The sequence below is a fragment of the Sinocyclocheilus anshuiensis genome, unplaced genomic scaffold (genome assembly GCF_001515605.1).
Source record: "Sinocyclocheilus anshuiensis isolate Anshui unplaced genomic scaffold, SAMN03320099.WGS_v1.1 scaffold668, whole genome shotgun sequence".
Taxonomy (NCBI): Eukaryota; Metazoa; Chordata; class Actinopteri; order Cypriniformes; family Cyprinidae; genus Sinocyclocheilus; species Sinocyclocheilus anshuiensis.
The window spans coordinates 128,834-152,026 of NW_015557097.1; the positions used below are offsets into that span (position 1 = coordinate 128,834).

The window sequence follows — 23,193 nt, forward strand, 5'->3', positions numbered from 1 at the left end:
AATATACGTCAGACTTCTAAGGGTAAATTCAAATCAGAAAATTCAATATTTGTATTTAGATGAAGTGTACTGATAAAGTGATGAAGACCTTTCTCCGCTGGACTCTGATAACCCCACAGAAATGCACTGACCAAGCAAACCAAACCTATTTCTAGCATGACACCATGAGAAAACATTGTCAAAGTCAACAGCACAGTGGAGATCTGACAGGAAACTCTAGGGTGTAGACAGGATATAATGGTTCCTTTTACTCAGCAGGAAAATCAATGTGGCGATTTCTTTTCCATGGAACTGTTAAAACATTCTGTGGTCCAAAGAAACAAAAAATAAAAACAAGGGTAATTTTAGGGGCACTTTCAAGCCTAAGCAAATAGTTGCTGAGGCTTGTGTCAATTTTTGTTTGGTTATTTTGACAAGGCACTTCTTTTAAGCTATTTTGCTAGTTAGAACATTAAGTCCATACATAGAAGCCTCAGAACAGACAATGCAATTTAGCTCAAGACCCTTGTTCTCTATTAAAACAGTGCTGAGGAAGGTGTATGGAAAGGATAATTCATCCAAAAATGAAAATTCTGTCATAATTTACCCTCATGTCACTCCAAACATGTATGACTTTCTTCTGTGGAAGACAAAAGAAGATATTTTGAAGATGCTTTTCAGTGTTTTTTGTACATACAATGTAAGAATACACAAGACAATATATATTTTGAAGAGCTGTTTTTCTGCATACAATAAAAGTCAGTGGAGTACAAAACAACCCCATTGAATTTATTGTATTCAAGAATTTTTGTATTTTTTGTCAATTAATTATTTCAATTATTTATATTTTGTCTTCAAAATATATTCTTTTGTGTTCCACAGAAGAAAGTAAATCATACAGGTAAGGAAGGACATGAGGGTGAGTAAAAAAATTTTTGCGTGAACTTTCCCTTTAATAAATAAAATAACTTTGTTAGAGCAGAAGCTGCTCCTAGGTCTTGAAACTTAAAAACTAACGAAATACTGTACATACACAGGCAATGTTTAAGCTGACACAGATCATCCATCTGACGCCTGAATGAATCTAACAACCATGAGCATCTAGTACAACATTTAATAGCTTATATAAATACAAAAACAAGCAGTGAATACCTGATAACTAGTACGTAAATAACTAGTATGAGGGTTTGTAATGTGACTGAAACTTCACAAGTCTGCAACACTAGAAAGAAAAACTCGACTCACACTAGAGCACACCAGTTGAAAAGCATAAAATACATAATATATGGAGACTGAGAGTCGCATGATATTCATGCTGTCTGATTATGAATGAAGTCATTCCACGCACGTTTTAGTGCAGTCAACGTATTTGCTATTCCTCTTCAAACGCCAGAGACCGATACGAAAGGTCAAAGCTAAGAATAGAGCCCTACAACACAAAATTCAGCATAATTGTGCATTTAGGGACTACAATGACACATGCTTAGCTTCAAAGCACACTTCATTAAATATAGAGACGGAAAGGAAAGACGCCACACTCTCCGTCTTCACTCATCAATATAACAAGAAAGAAAGACAGAGAATAGCACACGAGAACAGAGAGATCTGATCTCATATCTAAAAAAATAAAGCCACAAATTTGGGGACAAATTCAAACCCGTTCACAAAATCATGCTTTCAACATGATGGAGGCATCCAACCGTATTTCTTCAATGAAAAGAATAACTGCTTTTACGGATGTGAAGTCTGAAGTCAGACAGAACAGCAAAATTTACAGCTGAGGCCTACTCATCAATTAATTAAATATGTGGACATGAAAAATTTACCTGAATATTATCTTAAAACCCCTAACATGTGCAAAACATGTAAATGTGCAATAGACATACTCTGGTAGGCCTATTCTTTTATAGGCCTATTGTTTTATTTTATTATTATTATTATCTTTTATAACTGTGTAGAAGCTTCACCAAAATAAATAAATAAATAAAATCCTTAAGTGTATACTACTAAGCAATAAATTTAACTGACTAAAAAAGGTCGATTTCAAGGTTTCAGCTACCTGGATGAGCAGTCTACAGCTTTGCCATGGATAACCAATCAAAGTATTTCTGAATGTAATAAAAGATAATAATAAAAAAATATTACAACAGTCAAAAGCCGATAGAAACAGAAGAATACAGGTAAACAGCAGAACCACAGCACTCTCATTATGAACTCATTATCTTTAGCACTAATGTAATTAAGAAGCTTATAAGCTTGGTAATTCAGACTGACATGCTAAATTAATTGCCTGTTTAAAAATTACTTTTAATTTTCATGCCACCTTGAAACCCATTCATCCACTTATGAGCACCGACATGGACTACAGTGTAATGCAATGTGTTGGTTATAAGACATTTTTGTAGAGAAGTGCGTGTAAACCCATTCATCCACTTATGAGCACTGACATGGACTACAGTGTAATGCAATGTGTTGGTTATAAGACATTTTTGTAGAGAAGTGCGTGTTCGATGGACAAAAATGTGCAACCTAATTAAATTGCTAATGGCCTCTTTAGCACCGATGCTTAAGATGGATTGTAGAAGTGTGTCTCATGGAAAGCCTCATGGTGTTTTAGGGCCATTTGTGAATTTTCGCTTCCACGCACGCTGGCTCTGTCTTCAACACAGACTGTTCTCACTAATAAGCAGCAGCGCACCACTCTAACAAGACTCAAGTTCACATTCTCTGTGCGCATTCATTTTCGTGGCCGTTTCCCATTCATCACGATGCACATGCATCTTAATGAACACAGCATGCTACATGTGACTCATTCGCAGCACTTCATGAGCCCCTGCAGTGGAATCGACCAACTAGAGCACGTATGAATAGCCTACTCAACATATGAGCACAGCTGGAAATGTGCCAAGAAGACACATTTTGCAAAGCATGTACATTCTGCTATTCTGTTGTTATTGTTTAAATGAATACAGTAAAAGCTTAAGTAAACCATTTGTGCCGGTAGCTCCAAGTTTTTCCCATATATTCACATATCTTTAAAAAAGCTTGGCATAAAATTAGTGCATGTATACATCAAAAACAACCATCTTGTTAAAAATCTATATAATTTAATTATTATTATTAAATGTAATTAATATTTTTTTAAAGAAGTTTCTTATTCTTACCACAGCTGTATTTATTTGATCAAAAATACAGTAAAGTAGAAAGTAATATTGTGAAATATTATTGTAAATAACTTTATTTTAATATATTTTAAAAGGTGATTTATACCTGTGATGGCACAGTTGAATTTTCAGTCATATATGATAGCTAAACAAAAATGGTGAAGGTTAAAAGATTAAATCTTGCATAGATCTTTAATAATAGGCTGCTGTTACATCAGTTATGCTCACTGAAGAAAGCTCACAGACCAACATTAACACCCCAAAGGCACAAATTCCTAAATTCATCGTTCTCACCAAGAAAGAAAATCGTGTAACTCTTTTCCAGTCTTTAATTCTCCAAATTCATTTGAATAATGGCTGATTCCTGAATAAGTTCATGATGTACATTTCAGCAGCAACATTTCTAGATTTTAGGCTTCTACGCTTTCATTATACAAACAGTAGCAACAAATTAAAGTCAAAACATTATTTGAATGTAGATTTTATAAGGCACAACATCAGTATTCATGTAAAGCTTCTGTGACAGTATGTGAGTGTTATCAGCACCTGTCATGCTCATTAATCCATTCTTCATGCATGTAGATACACGTGGCCCCACTCAACTGATCTGATCTTATACAGGTTGTGAGACTTTCTCAAGGTCTCTGAAATTTGGAGAGGAAATTTCTTTCTCGGTCATCCAGCTTTCCACACTGACGTATCTTTTTGAGCTAATTTTCTATCTACACTGTTTAATGCTACAATCACATTCAGAAGAGAAATCTCTCAGTCCCTGGCCATGCCAAAGAGTTCCTCAATGACAAATTGCTTCCCTCCCTCATGAGGAGAGAAGAACACTGCCTCTGTGCACGGAGGCCTGCTGGGCTCCATGATAATATGGCTCCATGCTGAAACGGAGTTGAACCCCAGATCACCTCAAAATACCTTTCTTTGCTCACCACGCAGGCTGTGTCACTGAGTGTACACATAAGATTCAGAATTTTAAATAACAAACAATATTTAGAGTAAATTTGCACAGTTATGTAGATTACAAGAAAAATTGCTTACAGTTGGAATATATTCTCATTCCAAATATATCTCATATGCAAGGTTTTGGTATCCATATATTTACATAAGGAAAAATATGCAAAAAAACATTTATAATTTTCTGATAATTAATGGTAATTTTTTGCCAGGAGTTTAAATTTAAGTTTTAAAATCTGTTTAAATGTAAGTTTTAACCATAAAACAACGCCAATGCAATACATAATTTAAAATACAAATTCACACCAGTGAAAAATAAATACAGAAAATTCCTTCATATTAACATAGTTCCCTATTTGTACTGACTTTTCTTAGAGTTTATAAAATATATTTAAATATATGATTTACATAAAAAAGAATGATCTGACATAAGTCAAAATTGTTCTGCAAGTCGATTTCATTTGTTCAGATAATTTAGATAAACATCTTACTGTAGAAAATGTATTTTCAAAGAATTGCACACTATTATTGATCATTTTAAACAGCGAAATTGGTTAGGGAATAAACCCTGTTTAACCCCTAGTTTTGAATCAGCATTTCTTTTCCTAAGCAGAATGTAAAATATTTAATGTGAAGCATTTTAATTCCATCTGCATACAACAATCTCAAGAGGTAAAAAGGTAAAAGACAACAAGTCGAGGCTAGTAGTTGAATTTTATGAACACCAATCATTGCTTCTCTCTATTATTCACACAATCATGTATCCGTGTTTATATAATGCATTAGCCACTGAGTTTCAAAGCTGGTTGAGCAACATGAGCAAGTAGTGATTCATACCATGACCAGTGGTCTTAAAAACTCCACCGGTCCTTAACCCCGTTACACTCACACTAGTGTGACATTCAGATAAACCCTCATTCACAAAGACAACAACTTGTTACATAACTGAAAGACATTTTATAATCAAGATCATTTGGGTGTCATCACATCTACACATGACCTGGCTACTCTATTTTTTCAATTTGAGCCTGCTTTGCTTTCTAAAGCGCCATTATGAGAATTGAGTGTCATCAGCCTGAGAGCAATGCAACTGTAATGACAACAGAGAGAGAAGCAAATGAGGGGGGAAACGGTTTACACTGTCTTGTCACACGCCTGCAGCAAAATCTCTCTCTAATACTGCGGCACCAAGATGTGACACACACACACACACACACACACACACACATCAATGGGAACAAATGGGGGGCTATTCTGGAGGTGTGTGTGTGTGTGTGTGTGTGTGTGTGTGTGTGTGTGAATGCACTCTCAGCAGTCTCCTGTAGGTTGCACTTGACTGGGAAAAATTAAAGGATTGCAGCAGAAGCCACAGATGGAAAGAAGAAGAGTGAAGTGAGGTAAAGCCTGTCATTTTAGGCTCAAATCTAAAGTTCACATGAGCTGATGAGTCAGAACTGACAGATCAATAGCCCTCAATGACGAGACAAAAAGTGTCATGAGAATGTCAAATTGTACGGCCAAACAGATGTTAACTATCTACTGTAGCACCCTATTCAGGTAAATTGGACATCACTTATTAGTAGTCAAATGACCTGAATCCAACCTATTCATCTGAGCATTTGATATATGATCTTCATATTCTAATAAGTATTAGAGTAAAGAGTGAACCCATTTTATGAATTACTAATGCAAGCAGGGTGTATTTAGCATTTCTTATTATCAATGTTGAAAAAAGTAAAAAAGAAAAAAGGATTCTGCATAGGAAGTAAAAAAAACACTATTTTTTTTTTATCAAGATAAATGGCTTCTGTCACTTTTGATCAATTTAACACATCTTTGTAAAATGAATAATTTCTTTAAAAAAAACTTTCTAAACCCAAACATTTGAAAGTTAGCTTTTAAATATATATAATTTATACTATATATACTGTATATAGTAATCAATTGACAAATCCCTCAACATTGAGCAAAATCCATATGAATGGATCCAATTATTGAGATCTTTAAAAGTGCAAGGTGGCAACCTTTTACCAATCAGCTGGCTGACCTCTGAACATTGGTCAGGTTCAGCCACTAATTCCGTCAAGGGGTCAAGACTTAGCTGGTTAGTATAGTGACTACTGCAACTGCACGTTCTGTGGGAAAAAAGATTTTTCTTCACTGATGACCATTGAAAAGTACCTATGTATTATGACAAAACTAATTTTAGAAGCAAAAAATAAAGTCTCATGAGTTTGTACAAACCTTTTCAAACTGAGATATTTTTATTGGGGGAACAAAAATCGAGTAAAAATAGAATATAGTAAAGAATAAAGTAAAAAAAAAAGTATGACTAATTAATTAGGACATAACGTGCCATAATAATTACATTTTTTATATCATAAATATGACACAATTTCAGCTTTTTATCTAATAATTATGAATTAGTATGTCATAATTTCAACCTTTTTTCCTATAATGATGGATTTTTTTTTCTTATGTGGCAGAAATGGGCTTCTATGAGGCCTATCTTTGTAAATATTGAGGGAAAAAAACATTTACGAAGAATATAAATGGAAATGTCAATACTGATGGTTTTAGAGTCCATTAAAGTTGTATTTTTAATTTTTATTATATACACACATTGACTTTTTCAGTGTCGTAAATGCAATATCTACAAAGGAGATGCACAGTCCTGTGATGTGCTATTCCCACACTAAGTGGCTAAATCACACTTTTTATCTGAACCAGAGCAGAAACATTCTGTTTACAGCTAAATATAACACGCCAAGCTATGTGCGAGCATGAATGAAGCTCAAACATCGCAACTAACTCCTGAGGGGACGATCACAGGCACACACCTGGATGTTTGTGTATCTGCCAGTGCTTGGTGTCCATGTGTGGGAATGTTTTGCTACACAGCAGAGTGTGTATTTGTTTGAACAGCACACATGTGTAGAAGTACCTTTTGGAGATGACAGCATCCAAACATAGCCAGCAGCCAGCATGAAGAGAGAGCAGAGCGAGCCTGTGGAGCCAGATAGAGAAAACCGCACAAATTAAACACGGCAGGTACTGTCCTAAAGACTGCCATTATTAGAAAGAAGGGAGAAGAGAAAGAGACCCTGACAGATGCAATGAGAGGGGAAATGATCTCTGCGTACTTGCCACAAATAATATAAAGTATACAAAATAATACAATGTTAAGAATCAAAAAAGAAATGATATTTACATTTTCAGACATAGGGCTTGTCCATCTTCTAAACCTACAGTAGGGTGTTCTGGGAGGTTGCTTGGACATCGCTTTGCAGTTTCTATTGCATTTAGAGTGTTTTTGGCATATTGCTATGCTGTTGCTAGGGTGTTCTATGAGATTTCTTACTAGCTCAAGTCAAGTCTCTAGATAAGGCTTGGATACCGTCATCAGTGTAAATCTGTGGGTTTTAATGCAGGTTTTATTTCTGAACACCAGATGTGTCAGATCTCTCCCTCTCCCTATTAAGCCGCATAATTTGAGGCAATATTCATATCTGTAGCACTAGCTGTTAAATATGGAACACGTCAAAGTTTAAAACTTGGGGACAGAGGTTCATTTAAACCCCTAACCCAGTCTGTACACACAAGCAAGCACCACTAATGAGAAGAGAAGGTAAAGAGCAGCAAACAGAGACAGAGAGAGAACTCAGTAAAGACGGATGCTGCAGTTCTCAGAGCGTTATGAAGATGCCTGTTTCTAGGGAGAGTAGATGATGATAGCTGCTTAACACGTTGCAGAAACTGCAGCACACCCTCCTCATAGAGTTCTCCCCTCTTGTACTCATCTGAAATACAGCAAAGAAATCTGCATTAAACATCCTTATGCAAGATATGGGGTCAAGTTGTCAATGAAGAGTGCGTGTGGTGGTTTATTAGTGATTATGTCAGGATGACCCGCGCAGACTGATGCAATCTGTCAGGGTCTGAATGTTCAATCCCTGAGTGAGAGCACTCACTGGTACCCCACAAACACACAGATGGACCACAGTAAAGAACAGATTGCTTCATACCTCACTGTCCTCAAATCCAGCAACACACACGGCATTGCATAACATGCATCCCAGCACAGAGGCTTGGGTATTTACACTTGGACATTTCATGCATTTTCCCTGATCAGACACATTAGACACTGATCAGACTCAAGCTTGAATAGAACAGATTTATTTTGAAATCTAAGTTTTATACTACTTTGTCTAAATGAATTAAAAATAAAACACTAAAACTGCAATCAATCATTTAAAATGCATTTTAAAGTGAATTTAGGCATCCCAACTTTATAATGTACAGTATGAAACCGATGTTCATTTTGAGATTTGGTAAAGATTACATTTAACTGTTGACAGCAAAGATAATGTGAATGTAAGATATGTGAAATTAATATGAACAATTAAATATTCAACAAATAAATTTTAAAAATCTAATACTGGCTGGTAACTAATATAGCACCGACATTTATGCATATCATAACTAGGCTCATAAAGGCAGCTCAGCCTTAATACGCTCATGACACTTCAGGCACCGTGCTCCATTTCTCCCGAGGATTCTCTATCGATTTAGACCTTCAGTTTTTATTTTAACACTTTCTTTTATTTTATATACTCGTCATTTTCAATTTATCATCATCTCTGCTTTTGCATTATGACTCCAGCAGACACTTCTGTGATGCTGAAGCAGAGGATGTTGGGAGAGCTGCCCACAGATATGCAGCAGAAGACTTAAAGGGATTTGTGGGATACAGATGACAGATTAATCCTCTCGAGTAAAAGGGAGAAATGGGGAGAGTTATGAAACATCACAAATATCTCAGGTAAGAAGGCTAAGAGGGAGCAGTGAGGCTGCTTTTTCCCTTAATTTCTCATGAAAGTGATTTGTATTCCAATAATGCTCCCTTAAAGGGATTTTTTAGTGCACTAGGTACAAAGTCTACAAAGAAGAAGAAAAAGTGGGTGATGATTAGTCAACGTAAGCAAAAATAGTTTTGTTTTTTTCCCCTGGCCAGTCTACGACCTAAAATAATCACACAAGAAAAATTCCTCCAGTCCATTAGTCTTAAGAAACAGTCAAGTGTCCCCTGAACGGTAGCGTATATCATAACTCTCAGGGAACGCATTGAAGTAACTGGACCTGGATTCAGTATAGCTTTCCAGCACTTTTCCTTCTCTCATTGCCATTTATCCTGACATGCTAATGGGTGGTTTTGAATTACGACCTTATCTCTGGGACGTTGGAGAGGAATGGAGAATGTGCACACAACCCTCTCAGACTCACAGACCTTTCCAATTTATATACCTTTGATTTAATCTAACTGCCCAGATTCATCCAAAGCTCTTTTGAGCTGGCCAGCCAGCCAGCCAGCCAGCGGCGTCTACTCAACGTGTCTCCAAGGATTATCTCTTATGTTCTCTCCTCCATTTTAAAGCAGTCTGCTGTTTTGTTAGTCATGCTTCTTTTTTAACAGGCAGACACCCTGTAAATGGAAGGCTACGTTCACTCATGCAGCCTACGGAAACGCTGCTTTGTAACCTCAGACATGACGACTGTGTAAGGCCCTTTTGCTAAGATTACCCCAAAGGTCCACGGTCCATATATTCATCACACTGTGGATGAATTGGCTTGTCTTCTACTTGGTTAGCGAAGACCAAAAATCAAAACCTCTGGGTTTCTAAATCTCACTCTGGTTTTGTTAAGTACATACAGTCCATGTAAACATGTGCACACTGCCAAAATGTTGACAGACATCATCTGAAAGTTTCAAAAGGATGTTAAAACCTATCAAATTAAAAATGTACTAAAGGAAACTTTCTGGTACACTGGGTAAGGAGGAAAAACAGATATATATGTCCACTGTCTTGTTACAGAATATAGTACTGCTCAATATTGATTAAATACTGCCACCTAGCCAAGTACTTGTAGTACTACAACTGATCAACATCCTAAGGAGAACAGCCTTATCAAAATATAAGTTAATCTTAGCAGTATTATTGTTAGCTAAATTAAAACAAAATCTAAAACTATTTAAAAATAGTTTTGTTAATTGAAATAAAGCAGAAACAAGTTCAAATATAAATATTAGATGAAAAACAAACAAAAACTGAAATGAGAAATGCTGCCTTGGCAACTAAATGTTATAAAACGTTTAATAACTGATTACTATACACAAACAATGAAAGAGCAAAATAAAAATACAAAAAATGGCCAAAGCACAAAATTAAATTGACAAAATCTTTAAAAAAAAAATCTAATATGATTTCAAAATATGAATAAATTCTATAGTAGTATATAATACTAAAAATCACACTGCTTCTTACATGAACATTAGGTTTGATTCATGAACACTGCCAAAGAATGTCAGTACTGTAGATTAATCACTCAATTAAACAAATATCATAAGGAAGTAGATTTCATATACTGACTGTAGAATCTGTGTTGTAATCATCATCAAGATCAGCGTTTTCTGGGTCATGATGATGACTTTAAATCAGTGTCATTATACCACAGTTCATGGTCAAATAGTTTTATTTCATCTTTTGGTTGCCATGTTATACAGCCAAATAAGAAGTTTTTTTTTTTATTAAATGCAAAACATAAAATCTAACAATACCAAGTAGCAAATAAAGAAAAAGATGCCAAAGAAAAAACTTGAGTGCAGGAAACACTCAACTGCCTGAACACTTCTAAGGGACAAGGCCATAAGAGTAAATGGACTTCACAGGAGCAATGAATGGAGACACCTCTTCACAGCTTCTTTCATTATGAGGTTTCCATCTGAGAGGATTCTGAAGGAAGAAATGGAGAGAGAGGAAGATGTTGTAAATTACTTTTAAACCCTAATCATTTTAATAAGCAATATCACTCAAAATTGTGCTTTTGTACTAAGCAGTAATTTGGCTGAGGGAATGAGGCTGAAATTCAGTACAATAGCAAGACTGCAAGTGTAAGAATGCTTTTATACAACAGCTCTACAAATGTAAAAAAGTTACATAAAAATAGTGTATAAAAGTTGATATAAAGTAACTTACATTTTAGATATAAAATGGCAATTTCAGAGACAAAATGTTTTTGTGTGGCTCCGCAAATAAAAATAGTTCCAAAACCAGGCAAATCAGTTGTGGAATGCAACATGGAGACTGGCAGTATGTCATGACCACCACAAACAGAGACAAGTGCTGTGAAAAGCCCCAGTGCTGTTGGACTATATATATCAGCGATCTTTGAACACTGCTTGTCCAATTAAATAAGACCATAACTAAGAGTCATATAATGTACTTTTTGTATAATGTACAGCTCTTAAAGTGCCATCAAAGCATGTGCTTGCTGGAAAAAAAGGCATTGTAAAGATATGACATATGGGCATGACTTATGGGCCTTTGCTCTAAGACCCCCAGGAATCAGGGGCATGAAAAGCAGAGATGAATCTCACGTGTTTCATTGAAGAGGAAGGAGTCCTGGTACTCTTTCATGTACTGTGAGGATCTGGACTCATCCAGGAAGAGAGAGTAGACCCTCTTAATGTCCTCCACTTGGACTTCAGTGCCCTGTTAGAAATGAACAACCACAGTCAGACTAAAAATGCTTGTTTATTGTATTTTATTGCAGCACTGGCTATAATATGTGTGTTGGCATTACCCGGCGTTTCCGGCACACCAGGCCTGCAGTACTGATGAGCTGGATGGCATAACGGAGTGAAGTCTCCTGTCCGATACGAGTTAAAACTGTGTGTGCCTCCTCACTGAGCTCGACGTCTTCCTCCTCACAGCTGTAACAAAAAAACATGTATGGTGAGAAGTGACAAAAAAAACTCACAAGACTACATATTATTTAACAAAATTCTCACCGAATCTTCAAGATCTGTCTGGTCTCTTTCTCAGTGTAAGGAGTGGTTGCAATGATCAGCAAACGGTCAAGCATGTCTATGGGAATACCATGAGGACTCTGATAATTGGTGCCTCTAATACTGTAAAAATGAAACAACAGTGGATGAGGAGAAATGATCCACATTATCATGATGGTAGCTGTTGATGTTGTGTTTGTGTGTATACCGGGTGATGCCTCGGTTAGTGGCCATGATAAGTACAGGTGATAGATCACTCTCAAGAGCTCGATTCAGGAATGAAAAGCATTCTATGTCCAACATGTGGACCTCATCTATGAAGAGAACCTGCAAGCACAAAAAAGCTTAACATTTCCATTGCAGACATAAATGATCTATATTGTATGATGCCACAGGCTAACAAACCTATCTGAAAAAACATGAGGCATATAAGATGGCAATAATAGTAAATAATGCAGGGTATACTTGGTGGAATACACAAATAAGAAGTTTTTTTTCTTGATTACAACATCCTGTTTGTCAGTTTAAAATCTTTTTTTTTTTAATGATTTAGCTACATGGTAACAAACTCATTTGAAAAAAAAAAAACATGACGCATATAAGATGGCAATAAGTGTTAATAATGTAGGGTATAATAATCTATAATGATGTAGGTGGAATACAAAAATAAGTTGTTTTTCTTGGTAACATCCTGATTGTCAGTTTAAAATCTTGTGGCATTATAGCCTCAGAAAAGCCCTTTTTAGATCATTTTTACATCAAAAACGATTCACATTTAATGAGAAAATATAATTTTAAAATAATTAGAGTCATGCAAATTATTATTTGTATGTTATAAGGAATTGCTTTAAATGTTTTTTTGTTTTTTTACTTTTGGAAAGAACACAGATGTAGTAGATATGGATGCAAAAAATGCAGGCAAGAAAGAGATTATGCACTTTTTATGTATTCTTTTTTTAAATAAATTTATCATTATTTTTAAACAAACACTTTTTTATTTTATTTTATAATTTTTCTATACAAACTTGTTGGCAATTTTACAGCATTTTATTCATAACATTGCTTTTAAAAAACATGCAGTAGAGAGTTAAATAGTCACTGCACTCTTTTCTTAAAAAAAAAAAGTCAATGGCTGGAAGGTTTTCAAGAGAAAAAAAGCCCTAAAGAAAAAAGTCCACTCTCTGTTTGTGGGCTGGCTCCTCTTCTTTGAACACTTTAAGGGTCTTATTTGACTGGGCTGCTTACCCCAGGAATGATCTCAGCTTTGCCTTCCTCTCTCCACTCAGACACTTTAGCATTGATCTGTTCTCGAACCTCTGACTTTATCTCTCCTGTGTCACCTGCAGAACAGACAATCAATCATCAACTACAGCAAACACAAACATCTATGGAGAATTATTTTCATTCTGAATCATGGATTAGTTTCACTGAGCATATCATTATCTAGTAAGCTGACAAGAGCGTGACAAACCTGAAAATAAGGCCAGGAATCCCTGAGTGCGGCTGTTGATGACATCAATTTCATGGAGAGAGACTGTGTGAACAACCTCCTTCCGTTTCTGCAGTTCTCCCTCTGGACACTGCACAAACTGTGTCTGAAATAAACAGCAAAAACAGTATATATATAAAAAAAATTATCTCAGGGAAAAGTGAGAGTATCTCTCATCATTGATTGATGTATTCATTTCACAGATGAAGAGACAATGTGTACCTGTGCGCCCATGGCGTCGTAATCTCTGGCTCGAGTAAATGACCGTCCCAGCTTGCTAATCTTTCCTGTGGCTTTATCGATGGTGACCACATCTCTACAGAATATGAAATATGATAATAATGTATCGTCCTTTAATGATTTAAGCACTGGAAAAGCTAAAACAATGTGGTTTGGCTTAAACCTTTTTATGACTCATATGCACTCTCACTGTCTCTTTAAACTAAAGTGGTATATGTATATATGCGTATGTGTGTGTGTGTGTGTGTGTGTGTGTATAAAGCAAATACATCATCCTTAAGATGGAAAATCTTATAACAATGTTACATGTTTAAAATCAATAGTAATAATACAACTCAAGGGCTCATTACTAGAGTTCAGATCTCACTCAAGCTCATCAAATGTTTCAGTTATTCAGTTCAGTTATTACAGAAATGATTAACACATTTAGTAGCAAAAGCTGGACGGCAGTCCAGTCTGCTCAATTTATTTCATACAGAGAAGTGAATTGCAAATTTTTAGCTTTATAATCTACTCACCCAGCTTGTACTCTCTCTTTACTGAGGCTCTCAATCATCTTGGTCCCCAGATCATAGATGGTTTCCATCTCTGTCGTCTTCAGCGTAAGCTTCCCCACTTTTGCACCCTTAATACAAATACAGAAAAGAGAGAAAGTGGTTCATGTGTAACCGAGTTTACTTAGGGACATCTCCTAGCTTCATATTGAGCACTATTTTGGGACCTGAGTCCTACAATCAACTTATCAACGTAGCTGAAAACTCATTTCTCACTTTCATAATAACAAAAAGTGAATTTCCCACTGAAGAATGATAAATATATTTAATAATGCTTTTCAGCCAAATAGAAGTATTGAATTAGAGTGCGTTTAGGAAAGTGTGCTGTGTGACGAATTTTCTCATTTGCTTCAGCTTCTCAAGGTATGTCAAATGTTAAAATAACCATGAAATCAAAACTGACAATTCTTCTTTTGAATACTGCAGTGTTTATTATTAATAGTCTAGGTACATAATTTCTGGTGCCGTAAGAACTATTACAACAAAACAGAGAAGTTAATTTAGTGAATCTGGTCTATGGAGAGAGAGAAGAGCAGAGACTCACAGTTCCTGTAGCTGGTCTGTCAATCTGAATCTCTACCACCTCTCCTTCAATGATTTCAGTCTCCTCTCTGCCAGACAACAAACACAGAACATGAGCAGTCATGCTAGAATTATGAAATATTAAGTTAACTAGAACTCTTTTTTTTAATTATAAAAAAAAGTGTAATGAATCTATAAAATCACATTAAAGAAATAGTTTACAGAAAAACAAAATCTATTAATTGAGTCATGACACCCTTTGATTATGGCTATTTCCCATACAATAAAAGTAAACTGGGAACAATGTGAGGATAAGTACATGAGTAAACTATTCTTTAAAATCCACAATCAGTAGATAACTTAATCTCCAGCTGAAGACAGCCTACTACTTGATCATAATGTCAAAGTGACAATAAGCATATTACATTTTTGGAGGTTATTAATTGTTCTTAATCTAAGACTTCATGCTGCTTCACACTTCAGTTGGCCTCACTCACTTTATCCTGACTCCTATGGCTTTGCGGAAGGCCTGGCTCAGAGCTTCAGTCTTGCTCATCTCCAGAGAGAAAATCTCACTCCCAGCCAAAGCAGTGAAAGGTGTGTCAGGGCCAAGAGACTGGGCAAGACCTGTACAATAAACACAACTCACTCGTTATTTTGCAATGGCCGCTGTGCAATATAACAATAATAAAAATAACTATTTTGATACATACCATTACTGTGATTGTGGTCAGCTCAATCTCAAGTGCAATTTATTAAACGGTGTAACTTAATTCTATGTTTCAAATTATGATTAATCATGAAAAACATATGTAAAAACACACCCATAGCAATAGCGGTCTTGCCCGTCCCAGGTTGGCCAGCAATGAGGACTGCACGACCAGCAATCTGACCATCTTTGATCATTTCAAGGATCAGCCCGGCTGCCCTTCGAGATGCCAGCTGACCCACCATCCCCTGAGACACCTGGTGAGACAGAGGTTCATCATTTGTATGTTGTTTTGTTTAAAACATACAGCAATCAATGTTTAAGCCAATGACAAGCGTGTTGTCTCTGGTAAATCAATCATAATATTGAACATTACCTGCCGTGGCTCCAAGGCATCATCCAAGCCCAGGCCACGAATGTGAGAGTGTGCACCTGTGAGAGAAATCAAGATTTAACTTTAACTTGTTCTTGCATATTCATTCTGTAAATAAACAGAGCTATCTTGATTTAAACCTATGCTGGTAGCATGCATGCATAACTAGATAGATAGATAGATAGATAGGATTCATTATTGCTTTTTATTGTTATTATGGGTTATTTAGTTTCTCACCAATCCTCTCAATTCGAGTGATGTCTCGCACCTCCGGAACCTTCGTGGTTGCCACCTTTCATAAATAAATAAAAAAGTAAATATATACATATAAAGTGTAAAATTATGTATAATTTAAGTGTGAAAATTAAATACTAAGCTGCGTTTTAATGGTTCGTTGTCATCTTTATGTAATTTAATAAGTAACAGCCGTTAAGTGAGTGCGTTGCCATAGTGACACACGAGCGCAACACAGATTCCAGCCTAGCAGAACGTTAGCAATGAAATGTAGAAATGTGTAGACTAAAATGCGGGAGTCAAATTTGTGTCAAATGCGCTAATAATGCATTTTACATAGGGGAGTTTCATATTCCCAATAAAAACAGTGACATGCAAGCTAAACATCACAAACACAAGCTTTGGCTGCAGGCTAGTTAAAGAACCATTACCAAGAAGATTCTCAATTCCCGAATATCTGGATAAGAGCCATTTTCATGAATGGACCTCAAAATCTCAAAGTTCTGAATTAAAATTTAATTATTGTTGTAATAAATTGAAGCACATGTGCTAAAAGCGACAAGCTCAAAGACGTGTTTAATGTTGTTCACAACTCATTTCAAGGCTCTACAGACAGCACACAATAGTGGCAAATACATATATTATTTTGCATTCAACCTGCGAGAGTCGTATATTTCACAATAATCCCGAAATAAAATGCTAAATATCAGATTTACCTGCGCTGCCATGTTCCCTCTCGTAAGGCGGTTGTAGCTGAATGAATGAGTGCGCAGCGGAAATCCGTCCGGGTGGAACACGTGACCTCGATCCTGAGTTCTGGATTAAACATCTGTTCGAATGTGCGTAGGCGACTGTACACTCAAAGTTAAACATTTTGCAATGAATTCTGTCATCGAGGTAAAACTCGCTTGTGATAGCGCCTGGGTTTGAGGTTATGTTTGGGCCCTATACCTATACACTACAAATGCCAACAACTAGAACATCATTATGAAGTAAAACAAAATACACAAAAATTAAAATATGCTTTGAGGTTCATATATAATACAAGTAATATGCAACATGTCTAGCCTAGTCAAAATTTAGATGTAATATTTAAATTGTCATTATAATACAGTAAACAGGATGTGTTCTCTCAGTTGAGAGATCAAAATAACACTGAGTAAAAAAAAGCCAAATATGTATTAGTATTATTAAAATTTATTGTCATAGCCTGTGTGTGTCCTCTTATGTCAGATTTTTAAATGTAATCAAATTCAATCCGAATAAAAAGACACATAGGCTATTAACAATCAAATGAAATCACTATCAACAAAATCCATAGATAGATTCTGCATGAATTATGTTAAGTTAAAATATAGCTTTTTTATTTTATTTTATTTATTTATTTGTTCTTTTTTTTTTTTAGATATGAAACTACAACCGCCAGTAGGTGACAGCAAGTAACTATTTTAAAGAGTGAGTTGAATACTTATATCAACCGATTCGTTTGCTAATTCGTTTAACTTCGCAAACGACTGAACCGTATGGACTGAACGTAGGCTATAGCCTGATTGAAACTGCAGCCCAGTCAAGCTCAATGGTAAACCCTAGTCTTGGTAGCATAAGTGAGAATGGATTGAAAATAATAAACCAGTCAGTAATGTTTTGACTTGTATGGTTGTATGCTTTAATTTTTTTTTCAGCAGGAGAGTTTATTCATTTTTGACTGTCTATATTACAACTGTATAATGGCTATTATTTCAAATTTCGTTTGAAGTACAAAACTACTTTAAAAAATGTAGTATTTGATGAAAAATAAAGGTGTGAAAAAATGTATAGTTTAATTATAAATGTAAAAATATAAATTAAAACTTATAAAGTGTCATTTTTGTGACCACCATGAGAAAACATGGTGGCAGAGAGAGTGGAAATCTGAACTACAAAACTATATTGATAAGCAATGCTTTCTTCCTTTTCAGTTGAGGCCAACACTGGGCTGATCAGTAGAAAAATATGAGTGTAAAGAAAATAAATCCGTGAAGTTTTATTTGTTCAAAAGCCCCATTGTTGAGTCAGATGTGATTACAACCAGCAGAGGTCACTCTTGTAATAAGTTACTTGCGTTATAAATTATTAATCTTGTAATAAATTACTTTACTTCGAACTGTGACTCAGCTCTTATTTAGGCAGCATCTGTGCATCATAAATTCGAAATGTTTCCAATATGTCAAATAAATGATTCAACAACCATTTTAATTGATCATTTTATTATGTTATCATGCAGACAAAATTACCTACATAAATCAAAGATATACTGTAAAAAGCTTTTTTCTGCACCTGATTAACCTTCATATTAATCAAGTATAATCACACAGATGGACACAACATGTCATTAAAGATATTAGACTTTTTGTAAGGTCTGTATTCTTGGAAAATGAGCTACACGGTTTATTTAAATATTTGATATAATTCTTTGTAACATTTTTAACATTTTTGTAAATTTGTAAAAATAGATTATATAAACATATTTGGTATATAATAGATTAAAACTTTTAGTTTAAATACACTAACTATAATCAGCTTCACCAGAAACAGGCTTTTGTTTAAAAAAAAACAACAACAACATTTTTTTAAGTAATGTTTTAAAAGCTGGTAGTAATGCCCTCATATCCCCTGTCTGGTTCAACCATTTACAACTGAGAAATAGTAATAGCAGACTCATACCAGACCCAGAAGCCAGGATATACTGGCTCACTGAAAGAGGCTTTAAACTGATGAATAAGTGACATGGACTCAGACACAGTGTAGAATGAAAGAGTGCCTCCTGCACAGTCCAGGAACACCCCGATACGGGAAGAGTAGGGTGTGTTAATCTCAACCTGGTCTTTATTGTGTCGAGCTGAGTAGCTGGAGTCAGAGCAGAAGAGACTCCAGGACTTGCGGTTGTAGCCAATACGAGCTGAGTCTCCGTAACCTGTTCTCTTGATACCTTTAAAAGCAACACCAATTGAGGCTCCCTCCCCGCTCCACTCCACCTCCCAGTAGTAGGCACCTCCTGAAAGAGCCTCTTTACACAAGACCTGGGGCAGGCATTCAAATCTCTGGTTACTGTCATTGTAAGCCTGAGGGTCTCTCTTTAGTGCTGCTTTCCGGTTGTTTCGGGAGAGGTATAGCTGTCTGTATGCTGTGCTGGGGTCCAGAGTTAACTGGCAGGCATCTACAAAATAAACATGATAGACAAGAGTTGATCAGGACTGGTGAATTAAAACTTGTATGTGAATGTGCGAAGACAAATGGGGAGGTGAAGTTATGAAGACAATGAATCTCTGCCCCCTTTGCATGCAAGTATCTTAATCCATGTACATACTGTATATGCTGCATTTTGGTGGTTTAATAGCTACATTGTTCTTTGAGACTGGATAAAGTAAGTGCCACAAGAGATTTTGTATGCATCAAAATGCTGATGTGCACGGGTCAAGTTAAGACACACAAGACCACAGGTTTTATAGGCCTATTATTAATTGAAAAATGTCAAATCAAGAGTTAGCAGAGTCTACAGATCAACCATGCTACATTTGTAATGTCTCAGTTTTATTAAAAGAAACACAAAATAATACATTATATAAAAATAATACATAATACAAAATATTGACAAGACGGACACCATTGTATATTTATTTTAGGCTATCCTAGGATAGGATTTCTGATCTGGGAACAGTTTTGCTAATTATGGTTTCCAAATATGAACAGATTGGAGCAAATCTGATCCTAGATCAGCATTCCTAATGTATGGTGCAACATGCATGCATATAAATCACCTGCCTAGTGGTTGAGTCTGCACATTGTCTCTCAGAGCTGGTTGGACATTTGGAGGTGCTTTCTGCCAGAGGTGTGTGAACGTCTCTGATCTAGAGGGCCGAGAGTGTCGATACACATTTAAGACACCCTATATATTTGTATATATATGTACACCCTATAGTAACTTAGCATAATTATTAGCTGCCTTTTGACTTACACCACCATTCAAAAGTTTCAGATCTGTAAGATGGTTTTGAAAGAAGTCTCTTATGCTCATAAAGGTTACTTTTATTTGATCAAAAATACAGTAAAAACAGCAATATTGTGATATATAATTAAAAATTAAAATAACTGTTTTCTACTTTAAAATATTTTTAAATCTAACTTATTCCTGATGGCAAAGCTAAATTTTCTGCATCATTACTCCAGTCTTCAGTGTCACATGATCCTTCAGAAATCATTCTAATATGCTGATCTGCTGCTCAAGAAACATTTCTAATTATTATCATAAAGTTTAATTATTATTGTTGTTATTAATTAATTATTATTAGGTTAAAAGCAATAACTTTGGAAACCATGATACTTTAAGGATTCTTTGATTAATAGAATGTACAAAAGAACAGCATTTATTTGAAATAGAAATCTTTTGTAACATTTTAATTGTCTTTACTGTCACTTCTGATCAATTTAATAATTAATCTCTTTGACACCAACATTTTGAACGGTAGTGTATGTAGATTGTTTTTGTCCTCTTAAAGACCCCAATGTTCTTAGAAGAGAAGACAAAATGTCTAAAGTTTTGAGGAATGGCAGTTATCATGAATCACCCGTACACCCCCTCACTAAGCAGTCTACGCCTGTTCTTACTGTGGTGTAATATGCTTAGACACAAACTCAGTATGCAAGGAATGATGTTAGACTACTCCCACTATAGTTTGACATTTAACAGGAAGAATGCCAGCATGTTTTCATAGCACTTTATGCAAGCTTCTAAACATATCAAAATGTATATACTATTTTAATTAATCATCACCTGAGGTGAGAATTCTGTTGACCTTGAAATTTATATCCTGTGCATGTTATCTCTACAACAGCGCCCTCTGGTCTTGGGCATACAAGTAAAAAGGAAATTCTTGTATGAAATAAAACTTACACTGGAGGAACTCGTCTCTTGTCCGGGGAGTGTTGCTGGGACTCTTGTACATGTCAACATCATCAGCTAGAAACACAATAAAAAGAGGGTTTCGTGTTAGAATGATGTCAAACTTTAATCTGATCTTCTATAGCAAACATATTATATTACTGACAAAAAGGAAGGACCTCTAGGTACTCTCTGCATGGTACTTTAGGTACTTTCATGTTAAAGGTGAGAATAAATACACTACCACTCTAAAGTTTTTTTAATACTTCTATTCAGTAAGGATGCATTAAATTGATCAAAAGTGACAGAATAGACTTTCTACTCATCGAAGAATACTGGAAAAAAAAATTATATATCACAATTACCACAAAAATATTCACAACTATTTTCAACATTGATAATAATAAGAAATGTTTCTTGAGCACCAAATCAGCATATTACAATCACGTGACACTGAAGGCTGAAGTAATGGCTGCTGAAAAATCAACTTTGCCATCACAGAAATAAATTGCATTGTAAAACTGATATTATATATGTTTTAGAACAGAGTTGTTTTAAATAATATTTCACAATTTTACTGTTTTTACTGTATTTGTAATCAAATAAATGTAACCTTGGTGAGCACAAACATTAAGAAATGTTACAGACCCCGACTTTTAAACGGAAGTGTAAAAAACTTTTTATAGTGTGTGTGATTTTCATAGACGAGATCAGCTAATAAATATGTATTTTAATGTGATGTCAGACTTAAGATCATTGCTTAGCAGCAGGCCAACAATTTCTTGGAGCACGACACTGGCTTTTGACAAATACCATTCCAAAATTCCAGCTATTTCGCACAAAGCAAACAGCAGGACAGCTAGAGTTTCCCATTTTCATTAACTTACACTTTATAGACCTTCTCTTCTTACGGTCCTCTAGCTGGCAGAATGGCATTTTGCTCACTAGAAGAGAATTGAGAGTTATGAAGTTATGAGTTTAATGGTTAAGAAGAACCACAATAAACAAGAGAGAGCGCGATTTATTTACTCATTCTCATGGAACAAAAAGAGCATTTCAAAATGGGAATAAGACAGTGGCTAATAAAACAAGACTGTCTCTGAAAAATTGTGGGTACTAATTACATTGGATTCTATGTTAGACAAAAGAATCCTGCCATACTGGACCATACCTGTCTTTGCCACCTTGACCAGCTCTTCATTGCTGAACTCATTTAGATGTTGTTTCATCTCAGAGACTGTTTTGGTAACAGTGCCAAAGGAGAAGTAAGGGTTCACTGTAACAGAGGGCAGCTCCTCGGCATCAGTCTGGGCAATCAGCATATGGTAACTCTGTGATAAAAACAGAACTAAGTCTTATTTATCCCCACAATAGATTGCCCTGCAGACTTATTTTCTCACATACTGATAGTTCTAGAGCAGGGGTGGGCAAATTTAGCCTTTCCAGGTCACTTTCTTTTCCTTCAGAGTTTAGCTCCAACCCTATCAAACACACCTGAACCAGCTAATCATTGTCTTCAAGACTACTAGAAGGCTACAGGCAGGTGAGTTTTATCAGGGTTGGATCAAATCTCTGCAGGAAAGTGGCCTGGAAGGGCCAAGTTTGCCCATCACTGCTCTAGAGGAAACAAAAATATTTTACACTGTATTTCATCACCTGTAAAATAGTAGAAAAACTAAAATAAAAACAAAATAGTTTTACTTGCACGCAATACATCCTGTGTGGAGTGATACTAAAATCTATCAAATCTCACCTGGATGAAATGAATATGGTCCTCAGTGCGAGAGAGTTGTGTCAACTCATTGTCTCTCCTCTTCAGGTCAGCAATTTCATGGCCCAGACGCTCCATGTGGCCTTCAGCAGTGTTAAGTGCAGCCTTCTTATTGGTCGAGATGAGTTTGATCATTTCCTGTTGCATTCTTTCAATGGAATGAAGCATGTCACCAAACAGCTTTTCACTCTCCTGCAATGCCCGTTGTGCTGAACTCTGAAGGAACAATTGTAATCAGTATTCTATTTCTAACTCCGCTTCATTTTCTTTCTAAGAAATTCATAACCTTTTATATTTTATACACACATCTGTTTACAAAACATTCCTGCTTCATTCTGAGTATGAATTGGTCACACCAGAGCAGACTAAGAATTCATGAGAATTAATGTTGATCTTGTATTATTATCTTGCATTATATATATATATATATA

At 35.6% G+C, this 23,193-nt stretch overlaps 2 protein-coding genes across 2 annotated transcripts in view; both read right to left on the reverse strand.

Moving 5' to 3' along the window:
- Positions 1–10,619: 10,619 nt before the first annotated feature.
- Positions 10,620–16,885, reverse strand: LOC107677411 (ruvB-like 2). The gene is made up of 15 exons (XM_016472295.1): positions 16,790–16,885; positions 16,077–16,131; positions 15,843–15,898; positions 15,582–15,723; positions 15,255–15,384; positions 14,780–14,846; positions 14,200–14,306; positions 13,664–13,757; positions 13,424–13,547; positions 13,198–13,292; positions 12,161–12,279; positions 11,956–12,075; positions 11,748–11,877; positions 11,542–11,656; positions 10,620–10,897 (listed from the first exon to the last, which is right to left on the reverse strand). The coding sequence occupies exons 1-15, from the start codon at positions 16,799–16,801 to the stop codon at positions 10,872–10,874; spliced, it is 1,392 nt and encodes a 463-aa protein (XP_016327781.1). The 5' UTR covers positions 16,802–16,885; the 3' UTR covers positions 10,620–10,871.
- Positions 16,886–18,321: 1,436 nt separating this feature from the next.
- Positions 18,322–23,193, reverse strand: part of LOC107677412 (tripartite motif-containing protein 16-like) — a 6,289-nt gene continuing 1,417 nt past the window's right edge. Inside the window, exons 3-7 of the mRNA XM_016472296.1 lie at positions 22,745–22,978; positions 22,163–22,322; positions 21,879–21,935; positions 21,004–21,069; positions 18,322–19,269 (exon numbers count right to left, since the gene is read on the reverse strand). Coding sequence (XP_016327782.1) covers positions 18,743–19,269; positions 21,004–21,069; positions 21,879–21,935; positions 22,163–22,322; positions 22,745–22,978 — 1,044 coding nt within the window. The 3' untranslated portion in view covers positions 18,322–18,742. The remainder of the gene's footprint in view (positions 19,270–21,003; positions 21,070–21,878; positions 21,936–22,162; positions 22,323–22,744; positions 22,979–23,193) is intronic.

Excerpts from the sequence above, each read along its gene's own strand:
- LOC107677411 (XM_016472295.1), bottom strand. Across the intron at positions 14,847-15,254 it reads GCCATAGGAGTCAGGATAAA|AGAGGAGACTGAAATCATTG; the intron begins GTGAGTGAGGCC and ends GTTGTCTGGCAG. Across the intron at positions 13,293-13,423 it reads ATTCCTGGCCTTATTTTCAG|GTGACACAGGAGAGATAAAG; the intron begins GTTTGTCACGCT and ends TCTGTTCTGCAG.